Source organism: Caloenas nicobarica, chromosome 1, assembly GCF_036013445.1.
Source record: "Caloenas nicobarica isolate bCalNic1 chromosome 1, bCalNic1.hap1, whole genome shotgun sequence".
NCBI lineage: Eukaryota > Metazoa > Chordata > Aves > Columbiformes > Columbidae > Caloenas > Caloenas nicobarica.
The window spans coordinates 45,732,643-45,746,295 of NC_088245.1; the positions used below are offsets into that span (position 1 = coordinate 45,732,643).

The 13,653-nt window shown below is 35.5% G+C and overlaps 1 protein-coding gene across 1 annotated transcript in view; it reads right to left on the minus strand.

The window, feature by feature from the left end:
- Positions 1–545: 545 nt before the first annotated feature.
- Positions 546–13,653, minus strand: part of CFAP54 (cilia and flagella associated protein 54) — a 113,101-nt gene continuing 99,993 nt past the window's right edge. The window contains 7 exon segments of the mRNA XM_065648025.1: positions 546–665; positions 3,236–3,313; positions 4,628–4,817; positions 5,653–5,759; positions 7,081–7,266; positions 10,417–10,625; positions 11,764–11,964. Of these exon segments, the coding sequence (XP_065504097.1) occupies positions 546–665; positions 3,236–3,313; positions 4,628–4,817; positions 5,653–5,759; positions 7,081–7,266; positions 10,417–10,625; positions 11,764–11,964 (1,091 nt within the window).

A 13,653-nucleotide genomic window follows, 5' to 3' on the forward strand; every position in this document is an offset into this window, starting at 1 on the left:
CTCAACGTCTTCTGATGTGTTTTTCTTTAACAAAACATAGAAAAGTCTGAATTGTGAGTTTCCAAATAGAAGTGTAAAAGAACAAACTCAGTGATGTTTTTAAATTTCTCAACCTCAAAAGTAAAACCAACTCTTGAGAACTGCAAAAGCAATTAAAAAATTGATGATGAGAATAAAACTTCAGGGAAAAGCAGTATTTATTAGCAGATGGTAGAAGGCGACAAACGTATTCAGCTTTTCTAAACAATAAAAACTTACTGAAAAGCTAGAAAACCTCCGACAAACTCAATTATAGGTGACTGAACAAATCAAATTTCTAATCCTCTTATTAAGAAACTGCTTCTAATACTTTTAATTCCTAAAAATGTATTTTCATTTTAAAAACTATTAATTTCTAAATAATTAGAAAAAGCTAAACATGAAGATTATAAAACACATTAGGAGGCAAATCCTGGTGTGATTAATGAGGCTGTTACATTAACACCAGCTCTTACATCTAAATCTATAGCACTCAGCAACTGAATAAGTTATTGCAAAAATAGAATTTAGTGAAACAGAGAAATGATCCAATTGAAGAGACTTTGTTCAGTTATTATACATCCACTGGCAGGATCAAACATATCTTCCAAACTTGCTATTGATTGCAAAGTAACATCAAATGGGATCTGAAAAAAAAAGAGGAAAAAAAAATCACCCTTTATTAAGCTTACCTGTATCAAAAAGTACATATATACAAATAGTTCCATATTAAAGCCATATTTCTGACCTACAACCAATGAATAAGTTAGAAATATTCATTGCCTAAATATAAATCTGTGGTTAATGACATTGCTTGCAGGAAACCAGTAAAACAGGATTAAGAGGAGGACATTTCTGTGAACAGAAATTTCTTGCTCACAAAGTTTCTTCTGATCATCTGTAGGTAAAATGAAGATTTCAGACAAGAGCGGCAAGAACAGCTAGTAACTCAGAAGACTTTTCCTCAGATGAGAAGTTGAAAGTCTTGAGCTCCCTGTGAAAGGTGAAACAGAGAGCAGTGATAAACTGGTTTGTATGTCCATTGGACATGGAGAAGAACTATTTAGCCGATTTAGGTATTAAGAAAAACAAATGAGAGGAAGAAAAGTTTGGAACAGGCTATGTAGGGAGGTTAATTTTTAATGCATTATTTTATTTATAAATTTACTTTTAACATTCAAGATTGGAACTCCCAAACATGATGCCTCATTATCTCCCTCAAGAACGTAGCTATTCATTAAATAGATTTAAAAACAAGCCAGCTGATCAATTTTTATTCTTAACACATGACCAGTCAAATAATTTTAAATGAATAATTCAATAAAAATGCACCTTTTCCACTTAAAAATATAATTCAGTGCTGAATCAAAAGCACCATGAGACATACAAACAGAAAAAAGAGACTCAAAGAAGAGAAGCAGGAAGTTAAAGTGTGACAGCTCAGAGAATGAGAAAACAAATACCACAAATTAGAAATGACTTTGTCCAATTAATTCACAAGAACAGCAACAAAAAAGTGTGTGGTGGGGAAAAATGATCTAAAACTACATATAAGCAATGAATCTGCTGTCTTCTCCTGCATTCTTGAAAACAAAGGGAATGTACTACCCTGCAGTATACATCATCCAACTCTGAGCTTTCCACCTCTTGCCAAGAAGACTGGGTAGTGCACACATACCACTTATTTGAAAGTTTGGAAATATTACCCATAAATACGCTATACATAAAAAAGTGTGGAGCACTCTATAAGGTCTCTTTCCTTCAGAGAAGAATGAAGATACTCAGCATCTTGAAGGATTAGGCTTTACTCGCTTAACCAAATCTTCCATATCTAATAGGATCTTAGTTTGAAGCCTCTGTCTGAAACTTCGTGATGAAAAGCCCTTTGTTCCACCTGTTGAAACATTTTAGCTTGTTGTAGCATTTAAGCAGAATAGAACAGAGCAGTTAACATCACATCCTTACACGAAGGACATCACTAAATCTGCTCCCTCACTTTCATTGTAGACCCAAAAAAAGAAGCAGGTAAAGTGAGGAGGGATGCATAAGAACTTAAAAGAGGTCCAGGAGGTCCATGTAATTCTAAGGAAGCTCAGCTGTACCTTTCCCTGGGTACCTCACGATTCTCTCTACCATGGAAGATATTTCAGTGGGACTGTGGAAAGTATTGCATTGCAAAATGAATGGCTGTGTATTTTGATGCATTGATAAAGCCAGACTGAGTGATATAAAGGTCTGAGAGACCTTTGGGGGAAACTTTCAGGTGGCAAGAATGGTGCCACATGTATAAGAGGGAGGTAGGTACTCCCAGGTACCAGATCACAAGATGCACTGGACAGCATTACAGATTCTTTCTTCTGTAACAGGCCACTAGCTGAACTGTTCCCAGATAAAACTTGGGATTCTTTTCTGGTAGGAAGAGCTACCTGGCTGGAAAAGAAGAGTACAGTGGATGCCTTGTCCGTTATCATTCTATTGTGAACAATTACAGGCAAGATATTTGAGGATTAGTACGAGGGTTGATATGTTACAGTCGATTCCAAAATCTTCCTTGGAGTTCCTTGAGACCTGGTATCTGCAAGGGGCATTGGACTAGATGATCTCCAACCATTCTGTGATTCCGGCAGCTGTGGTCCTCTCCTGATCTCCCTAAGTTGGCTGAGAACACTGCACAGTTCTGCTGCCCACAGTGGGCCAGTTCCCATTGTCTCTGGGATACCGACTGCAACTGGGTAACAAAATGAATACAACAGCATAGACAAAAAAGCGGCATGCTGACCTTAAGGACATGTCATGGGCAAGGCAGAGGGAGCTAAAGAAAATAGGAGAAAAGTCTGAATAACTGTAAAAACACAGAGATGAAAGGAAATTGCGTTTGGTAACTGCATCATGGAAATTCACTGGAGTCTGTGTAAACAATGACCAGAGAATAGTGGATAAACCAGATGAACCCATTGTGAGTGAGATTCATTTTTAATACATTTTCATACATATAAAAAGATTACTCTGATGAACAGTGAAGATATTCACAGTTTGTAATCATACACATTGGTATTTTATTTGTAAAGATGAAAAAATAAATCCCCAACAGAAAGTGCAAAAAATGTATGAGAAAAAACCAAGATGATACTTATTGGTATAATCCATGTTTCAGTTTAACTGAACAATTTTTTTTATTTTAGAAAACAGATTTTTCTTATTAATGAGAATAGCATACCTCAGTTAATGGCAAGGACAGGGCTGGAACAGGAGACAGCAGTGCTTTGACTTCAGATAAACACCTTTTAGCCATTTCCTAATGGTATGAAACAAGAAAAAACAAATGCTGTACTATCAGTCTCCTCTGATAAGCTAACAGATGGCTTGGCTTTACCGAATTTTTCAGAACCATCAAGTTTGAGGCTATTCTAGTTGAATTCACAGCAAAACAAACCTTAGCTGATGAATATAAATTTTCAGCAACACAAATAGTTGTGTTTGCTGTACAAACACAAGTGCCCAAACCTTGGAGTTTCTACTGAGACAAAATTCCCCCTGGCTCAGGTATTAAACCCAGTGAGCGAGCATTCTTCTGCTATATGTTTACTGAAGACGTTCTAAACAAACACTCTGACAAGATGATATTTATACATGTATAATGCATGGCATGTTAATCTGATTAGTATTCTAAACATTGTTTTTCCAATTACTGAGATATATTAATGAAAGTCTGAGCAAAACCCTTCAGGTAATCAGAAACACCCACTAAAGGACAGCTCTGTCTACCTTCCCAAACACACTGTGATTGGCCAAAATATCATTTGTTCTCCAAGCTGGTCAAAATACAGCCTCGTAATAATGGCACAGTGCACAATTGTCACAGTTTCACAGCATCCATCAGACAAAATGACAGCCTCTACATCATTAATCATTTCATATAATAGATATAAAGAGAATCCTGTCACATGATAAATGTCTCCCACTTTGAACATAAACGTCTATTTTGCCTTGGCATTTATCAAGCAGCAGTTATGCTGTGGCAACGTTCTATTCCAATGACATTATCTCAAACAGCCCACATGGAAAATTCTGAAATTACCTCTTTTGTGTATGTGAGGGGAGTCATTTGGTTGTGGACCATATTCAGCCTTGCTAATAAAAAGAAAAGAGGAAGGTGGCATAGAGAAAATGAAAATAAATTCACTGCCAGCCTTACTCCTCTCTCAATAATGTTATTAGAAGGTTCTTATTTCAGAAACCATCACTGCCCATTTTGCATTGAAGATGTGCGACTGATTTTTAAAAAGCACTTTTGGGTTGATTGCCATGCTAATTTGATGCTATGCCAGGCATCAATTTTCAAATGATGTACCTGAAGATGTAGCCTTTATTTTCAGGTGGAAGGTTGGAGATGCCAGATATTTTTGTAAAGTGACAAGCAATAATAAGGAAAAGAAAAAGTTAAATATTAAATGAAAAGTGAAAATATTTCAACATTTCTTGAAAGGGGTGAGGGAAGTTTAATCTTTTATGTCTGCCATCCAAGTTACCTGTCATTTATTTCCACAAAACAGACATCTTAAATAAAAGACTGTCAGAAATACTTAAGAGCAGAACTGTTCTCACTTACTTCTGTTTTTTCATCAAGATGCACTTTTGCAGCATTCATTTTGGGGTTTTTTGAAGGAATTATTTTCAAAGTTTCACTTTGTCCAAGAAAACTCATAGGTTCTGAAGCTGAAGACAAGCTTTTAGAATTTTGCATCAACATTTCAACTTGCTGCTTTAGATTAGATAATTTCTCCCGTAAAGAAATAATTCTGAAATAATACAAGATTTTTCATTATTGCTGTTATAAAGCAACAATATTTGCTGTTTCAAGGTTATAATTAAACTGACCTAGCTTTTATTACATATTGATTAGGTTCTACATTTTCTTACGTTTCAAGACTTATAATGTTACAAAAAAGAAAGTTTTCTGTTAAAGAAAGCAGAAATATGGGACACATTAGCATTTTGCCTTAAAAATGGTAAGAAGCATTTGAAGTATGCATCTCTAAGAAAAGACTTTCTCATCCAACCAGCACTGGGTGGGCTGACAAACTGGGTGGCAAGGGCTGCAGCTCTTCTTGGCCTGTTATTCTTTCCCCTCCACCTGCTCAGCAGTTCCAAAAATTCTGAGGCCAGATGAATGACAAGGAGGAAGCAATGAAAACAACCATAGGATGTAAAATGAAGGGCTGAGTCTGGGGCTATACCTGAGAAGAATTCTTGCATGCTCGGAGTTGTAATATGGGATGGAGAAAGTAGCTGATCCAGTGAAAGAATGAGAATAATTGCTGGGACTGCTGCTTAGATCTGCTAGTGTTTTGTTACATTGCTATGCCAGTGTAATATAATTAGCATGTGTTACTCAGTTCTTTAAGAATCAAAACTAAAATGCAAATGTACTAAAAAGGCATATGTTTGGATGGGTTTAACGCTGTGTACAGCATCTTACAGTTTTTATAGTGAAAAATCTCTCAAAAGAGAAAATGGATGCTTTCAAAGACTTACAGCTCTTTGATATTTTGTACTTTATTTTCTCTCATCCTAAATGGTTGACTGATCTTTAATATAGCATGAAATAACATGATGAAGTCAGTGATTATTTACCTAGCCAATGGAATCCACAAGTGGCCTGAAAACATAGACATTGAACTGAAAATCTTGATGTTGCTAATCTTGATGGGCTTTGTATTATAAGCATAAAGCAGCAAAACCTGTAAAAGAGATGGAATAGGTGAGCTGTAATGTACTATGGTATAGTAGACCTGAGCTATTTCAGTGATACTAGATTATAATAACTATCAAATACAGTGTACTGATGAAAAGGGAGGAATGTCACTTCAAATGAATTTGTACTCTACCCAGTTTTTACAGTTGTTAAAACAATTTAATTATCGATATAATTTATATGAGTTTGAAAATTATACCCTATGGAGTCACCACCAAAATCCCAGTCTTGTCATGATCCTGCTCCCACTTATGTTCATGTCCAAAGTTCCAACTTCAGGTAGGCTGAACAGAGAGCTTTTACTGAATTTTCAAAGGCCTTCTGTAATTAGTTACATGTGCTATACGGCACTTGTGCATGGCTGGCATCATATTAGGTTTAAATCCATGAAGTGCATCTAACTCACCATCTAATAAAGTTGTATCAATATAAGAGCAGAAGAAAATGGAATAGAATGTTCTCATCTTTCACTGATTTAATTTGCTATTATGATCTAAAATATGCTTCCTAGTGGTAGCTGTGGAGAATGTCAAGAATATGACATTCATATATTAGTTGTTTTCAAGAGTTGTTTCTGGATCTCTCATGAACTGTAAGGTCATACCAAAGTAACCTGCAAAACTGTATTGAAAATAACATTATTTGCACTAACTTCACAGGGCTTTTATCAGCTTACCAAGAGAGATGAAAAGGGTCTAGCAGAAAATTTGACACTGATCTGCTATGCCAAAAAGTTTGGAGATCCTGGATTTCTATTGCAGTAGCAGAAATTTTACTTACATGCTGTGTTCTTATTTTAAAATAAAGCAAATTCCATGTCCTAGTCTCTTGCTTTCCCACAACCCTCCAGCTTCCCTCATCTTTCACATTCAGTCTGATTTCTTACGGAAATGAGGTTTACAAAATCCAATTTTCCCTGTGTATGTGTATCTTTGCTTTTCCAACAGCCTCCCACTAAACAGTATTGTTTGAATGTATTGGTCAGCTCTAACCAAACTTAACAGAGTGAGGTCTTAAAGACATCAAGGACCTGCAAAAGGCATGAATCCAACATGGCCTGGAAGCTCTATGTGGTCAACAAAGTCTTTCATTGGCCTGCCACCAAAAAAATTGTCAAGGAATTCCGTTTGTCCTGCATAGCAGGCTTGCGGCAGAGTAAATCTATAGGTCCCTGCTGTCCAGTGTGCCAGCCGGCATATGTATAATATGACTCAATTGAAAAGCTGATCAGTCTCAACACAAATATTCATTGGAAATGAGACTCGATTTGTTCCAATACCTAAGGAACTGCTTTGGTGTAGGTTTACCTTAGTCTCTGAATTGTTTGATGGCCCTGCCAGAGAAGGAAGGTACCACTGAATGTTAATTTCTTTATTTGAAGCATGTGCTGCCCTGCTTTCCATCTGCCTGTCTGCTTCTACAGTGACAGAAACCGGAGAAGCTCTTCTCACACATGACATCGTTGGTGTAGTTCCAGTAATTTCAAGAGACATCTGAAACACAAAAGAAAATTTTAAATTGTATTTTTTCTAGCGTAACATGCAAAATCTGTTATAATCTACTGTCTACTAGAATTGGTATGACTTTCACTCCTGCACAAACATACCCTTATTTAGATAATGGGTAATTTTAAAAGGTGTCCATTTTACCAAGTTAAGGCTTTTTAAAGTTCACATGGTGAGACATCTCTAAAGGTAATGCAAAGGACCTCTGGGCTGACTTACAGACACCTGCAGTAACAACCATTGTTACCTTTGACTTAGCTTCCTTATGGCATTATGTTTTTTGCTAAAAGATACTATTTGACATGCTAACAATACAAAATTTAGTGCTGAAAAAGTAATTTATTGGCTACACATATTGATAATTAAACCAGTAATCTGAATGCTAGATTAATGCTTTATTTATTTTTACCTATTTGTTTTCTCATTAGCTGTGCAACTAACTAAGGGTGATAACTACTGAAAATTGAGTCACTTAATTTGTGAGGATTTGTCCTATGTCTTATTTACTACAATATATATGGAACATTAGCAGGCTGTTCATCAAATAGTTACTGTTTGGCCATCATCTACCAGGGAGGCAATGGAGGAATACTATCAACCAACATACATTCATGAATAAAAGCTTTTTTTTAAATTGTAAAATATTTGGTTTAAAGGCTGAACAGCACCATGCCATTTCGACTTTTTAAAGTGTTACACAGATCTGGAAAGAACAGAGGAGACCAAACAGTAACATTTGGGGGCAATGCTGAAGCTATTTGAAAAGGTTGTTAGTTTCTCCATCATTGATTCCAAAATGCGGACACTGAAAACGGCTGCCTGGGGAGTTAGTTTGTTTTTAATTTTGAATGCTCATTGCTGGAAAAAAACAACACATCACAAAAAAACCCCAAACCAGAACCAAAAAACCACAACACAGAGAATTTTACCCACTTTATTTTCAGACAATACAGCTCACGACCGATACAGCACAGTAAATCCAGGTGAGCAGAAGACGGATTTTTCACAGTGGCATAATCTAACTTCATAAAGCCCATTCCCATCTCACATCAAAATATAATAGAAGTGAAGATAAAAATGAAGTCATGCATGCTGAAGTCATGCATTTGAGCACACGGATATGCCTTCAGTATGGCATGGGACAATTAAGTGGAGATGATCCATGCCACCTGGACTCTAAACTCTGAGGCAGTGATTACAGTGGCCATAACCCACGGCATGCAATGAGGTGTGTGTGCATGGATCACCCACCTACTTCTGCATTCGCAATCTTAGACTTTAGTGTTGGCAATGAATCACCCACAACCTTGCTGGCACAAGGAGTGAACAAAATTATAAGAAAACACATATATGGGAATGGGAACAGCCTAATTTATGCCATGCCCCTGAACCAGAACTCTTAAAAGTCCGTTTTACAATATATATTTATTTCTAAAACGTGGTATATTTTCTTTTTCACTGAACTACATCTTTTGTTATTTACATCATATTGAATCTTTTTGATGAAGGATATTACAACTGCTCTTGTCAAAGTAGAAGGTTGCTGAATTACAGATATAAATATTTATCTATTCAACTATCTCAAAAGCCTGAAAACAAAAAACTGTTTTAGTTGTTTCGAGTCCTACGTACTATCACGGAGTGGAATAAAAAACAAGCATGCAAAATGTAACAGGGCGCACAATTTTAATTATAGCCTTCTTAATGTAATTTGGATTCTTTGTTCAGCAGAGCTGAAAAAAACTTCAAGAATCAAAAACAGAATTACAAAGACGCATGTAAGCAAAACAACCTTGTACATAAAAATCATTCTTTCAAAAATGATATCTATTTGTACTGTTAAAAATCCCAGTATCAAATTACAGTAACATTTTAAAAATAACTTATACAGCTTTCTGAATAGTTAAAGCTTCTAAAAATATTGTGATAAAAATCAATGAAGCTTAGAATTAAAAAAGAGCTTTATGCTTGTTAGCTGTCTACAACACTGAAGCTAACACATGATTATGCAGCTTGCACCTGTCACGAACATGACAGTGAGCTCTGAAGCTTATTATTCTAGGACAGTGTAATACTAATTATGTCAAAAGAAGAGCAGACAGAGTAAAATAATTTTTGATACATGATGGCTGTTATAAATGTCACATACCATATATTTACAATTTATTCAGTGGCACAGTCAGCTCTTTGTTGGGAAATGAGTAATGATATCCTGTCCAACACTGCAGAAAGTTCACCAACTCCAGAAGAGTTACTTTCACAAAATTATTTTAATTCATTTCTATAAGATAACAAATTCTCACTCCTCAAGGCTCCCCCACCTCTATCTAATACTGAACATAACAGGTAAAAACTAAACAACAGAGGCAATACAAAGTAACCTGTCATTTTAATTTTTTAGTATTCGGATAATAATTAATAAGAGAAGTGGGATGGAGAAACTTTGAAGACAATTATTTTTACATTGAATCTTCAAAGACTTTTACCACTCAATATTCAATACAAGTCCCACAGTCAGCATAGACTCCAGAATGCCAATGCAAGATTTCTCTGAGTAATGTAATCTGAGCTGCCGACATTTGAAAGCTCAATAGGCTGTTTGCCAGCCAGAGATCTGAAAAGATTTATTTTCTTGCCAGCTGATAATCAGTGAAAAAAACTGGCACGCAAGGCCTTCAATAAATTTTGAGAAAATATAAATTACGTATTTCTTGAAAATAATATTTTTGTTATAGACCAAATTAACAATATAGAGGAGTGTACACAAATTACAAAGCAAATACCAGGATATTTTTGGTATGAAACATGGAGATCTACAAGATTAAAAGCCTCAGTCCTACCAAATAATACAGCCAACTTAACTAAAAATGAAATCTCCTGCTTAATCTTCTAGGGTCTAAATACACTGGGCATGGGATAGAGAACATATTTGCAGGAATGAATAACATAAGGTTATTTGCATTTTTTAACTATGTCCTTCACTGCTTGCAAAGGATTTTGGTTTTGCACTGATCTTCTGCATAATGAATTTAATTCTTTTGTAGTTCTCTCAGAAATATCAGTATTGGAACTAGCAAGAATCTGAGCAAAATGCAAGTAGAATACATATTTTTGAAACATCAGTAAGAAAATAAGTACCTTTGAAGAATCAGTTGGCCTACCAAGTAGCAATTCTACATCACGTAGCTCTTCTGGGAAATTCTCAAGACAACACGTTGAATATTCAAACAAATGTTTTTTAAGAAAGGAATGCATTTCTGCTATGCGTAGAACAATCCCTGTGTCAAAAACAGAACTAAGGTGTCCAGCTCTTGCAGAAAATGATCCAGGCCCTGAGTTAGGGGCATCTTTGAAAAGAGATTTTGGTTACATCATCACGTGCTATTGAAAAGTGAGGTTTCTACAGCTACTAAATTTTGAAAAGATAGTAAAATATGTCTTTAAATATTACTAGGTTATGCTATTTGTATTGCAATTTTTCACTGGAGATCTGATAAGGAAACAAGCTCTGTCTAGAGATGATAAAGTAGCATAAAATGGAGGTGCAGTTTCAAGGTTTAGGTACTTCAGTTTAGATGCGTAAGAATCAGTATGTTCACAAGGTATCTAAGCACCCACTAGAATAAACAGATATTTATTCAACACAGTCAAAAGAAGCTCTACAGGCTCTTAAGACACTAGTTTAGACAGCTAGTGGCTGATCAGCTGAGTCACTCCCTAGACTCTATCATTAGTAACTACAGCTGAGATATTCATGCACATTTTGACACCTACTTGTAGCTACTTTACTGTCCTTACAGTTCTGTTGTTAAGGTAGAATAATTTCATTTGGTGCAGAGTAGTGAAGTTTCACTCTAGGCAGCACCTATATGTACAATCTAGTTCTACTGTCACCTATCAGGTTGTCACTTGTATATCCAGCAGCTGGCCATCAGATACTGATGCATAGTATCAGGGTCCTGAAATTAATGGACTCTTACTCTTTTTTGAAAGGTCCTATCTGTTACCATCTTTTGTTTACAGTGAAATAAACCAAGTATGTAAATAACATCTGGGGCTTCAGTCAAAACACATTCAATAATGCTCAGCCTTCCCACTTACACTACACTCAGTTCTCACAAACAGGCCCTCAAACTGAACAGATGTGACTTAAGGCTGATGTATCTAGAACTAGAAATAAATTTAGATTATGAATTTTTAAAAAGGCTTCAGATATAGTAATAGCAATTAACTTTTGAGGCATGCTTTTCCTGGTATCACGAAGGCTTATGAATAATTATGAAAAAAGGTAATAACATCTGCACTTACAACACTTGTAAACTGACATAAATCTTGATTTCAATGAAGATTATTTCACATTTATACGATTTAAAGGAATTCAAAATGAGACTGTCTCAAATGATGGCCTTTGAATTTGACACTGTTGGCCCCCAAAAACAGTATCTCACCCATGGTGGTTTTCTAGAAGGAACTAAAAAATCATACCAAATAGAAGGTTCATGTTATAAAGTCTTTTTAAATAACTGTGGTAGTGAACTAAGTGCACCCATGTTATTGCCTGTTTCTTCTGGCTGGCCTTGGTGGCAAGAGTTTCTATTCCTTCTCTTTGGCTCTGCTCATCTTGCATGATTTGTTTGTTTTCGGTAGAAGATTCTTCGGGACTTTCAGAGACAACATTGGCTCCATCTGCAAATCCAATAACACTTCAGCAATACACATTAAAAGTGAATGGCTGCAATTCAAAAGCTATTTCTACCTTGTGTTGGAATTAACTAATATGTAACTAAAAGAGTAACTTGTGAACCTTGTTATGTTTTTCATAAGAGGAAAATCATTTCTATTCTGCTTTAATATTAGTTGAACTAGTAAAGAAAGTATTTCTCAGATCATGGCCAGGAATCTGACTGGTCTTTGCAAGAAGCTTAAAGGAGTAGAGAGTAAGGTGCTTGTGCGCTCTCTCCGACTTTATATTTAAAGCCATTATTTCTATAAATTGTTCAATAGCAGATTTTTACCGAACAGAAACAATACTAGGAGTCATCAGTTAAAACTACAGCAGTTGAACTTCCCAGTTACATTGACCTGGACTCCTCAGAGTTAGGTACTCTGAAATGTTTATCATTAGCTTCAATCCAGTCCCTTTTAGATATTAAGCATGTTATCAGTTAACTTGATTCTTGACTATAGACTAAAATAATCATTTTTTTAGTGCTGCCTAAAAGTTATATTTATGGAAAAAGAGAGAAAAAAGTATCAGTACAGTTATCACTATATCACTGCTTATACTCAGTAATTTTTTTCACTGTATTAGTACATGGCTTTCTCAAATTCTTCTGCTGTTTCTCATCCTGAATTGAGAAAGCATTATGTTACAGTAACTCCTAATAGTGAACTTCCAGAAAAGAATTGTGTGCTTCTACAAATTCTGAATGTCTCCATTATTCTTGATATTTCACTGTCAATTGTGAAAAGAGAATTTAGTTAAAATGGCTGCATTGTTTATAGATTAAACTTAAACAATGTATTTCACTAATGGTTTTACAGAAAATATTTGGCATGCTGTGCTGATCATTTCCATTTCAATTTACCTTTATATATCTTGGCCTACTATTGCTTTCCTACATTTTCTATTCTTCTTTGTATTGCCTAACAGAACTATCAGGAGAAACACCTGCTGCATTTGCTAAAAGAAAAAATGATCTGTAATTATAGGCAAATGGAGCTAGTACAAAACAATCAGATTGATGGAAAGTCTTAGCATACAACATTTGTTTTCATAAACCAATCAAAACACATATGTTTAAACATTGTAGAGTAAGCAGACATTGCTCAGCTTTGCCAGCAACTATCAGGCAGAGCAATTCAATCTTTGTCAGTCACTTAGGATGATTGAAATTAAGTCACTGAATCAAAATTTTATCACTAAATTAATAGTTCCCAGTTTAAAAAATAAATACATATATTTTGCCTTAGTGTTCATATAACAACTGGCAACCATTATCCCAGAATTCCTAGTGTCACTGGGCTTTTTTTAAGTCAAAAACTTCCCTTTCATCAACTCCAGTAGCTGTAAAATTACTGCAGAAGTTGGAAATAAACCAGGCAAAGGCAAAGTTCTACCAAGCTAATGGAAGCACCCCTAAATGATAATCCATTGGACTGGAAAGACAGTGATTTTTTTATTATTATTACAGTGACTTTGACTTTCCGAATATGGTACCCAGGCAGATAACTTTGCAAGAGTTTGCAAGGTTTGTTGGTTTTCATGTTTTGGTTGTCTGGGCTTTTTTTGGGATGAGAAGGGCAGAGAGAGACAAGCTATTCAACGCTAACATGTCTTTGCAAAATCAAAAGAAACACTAAAAGTCTTCAAGG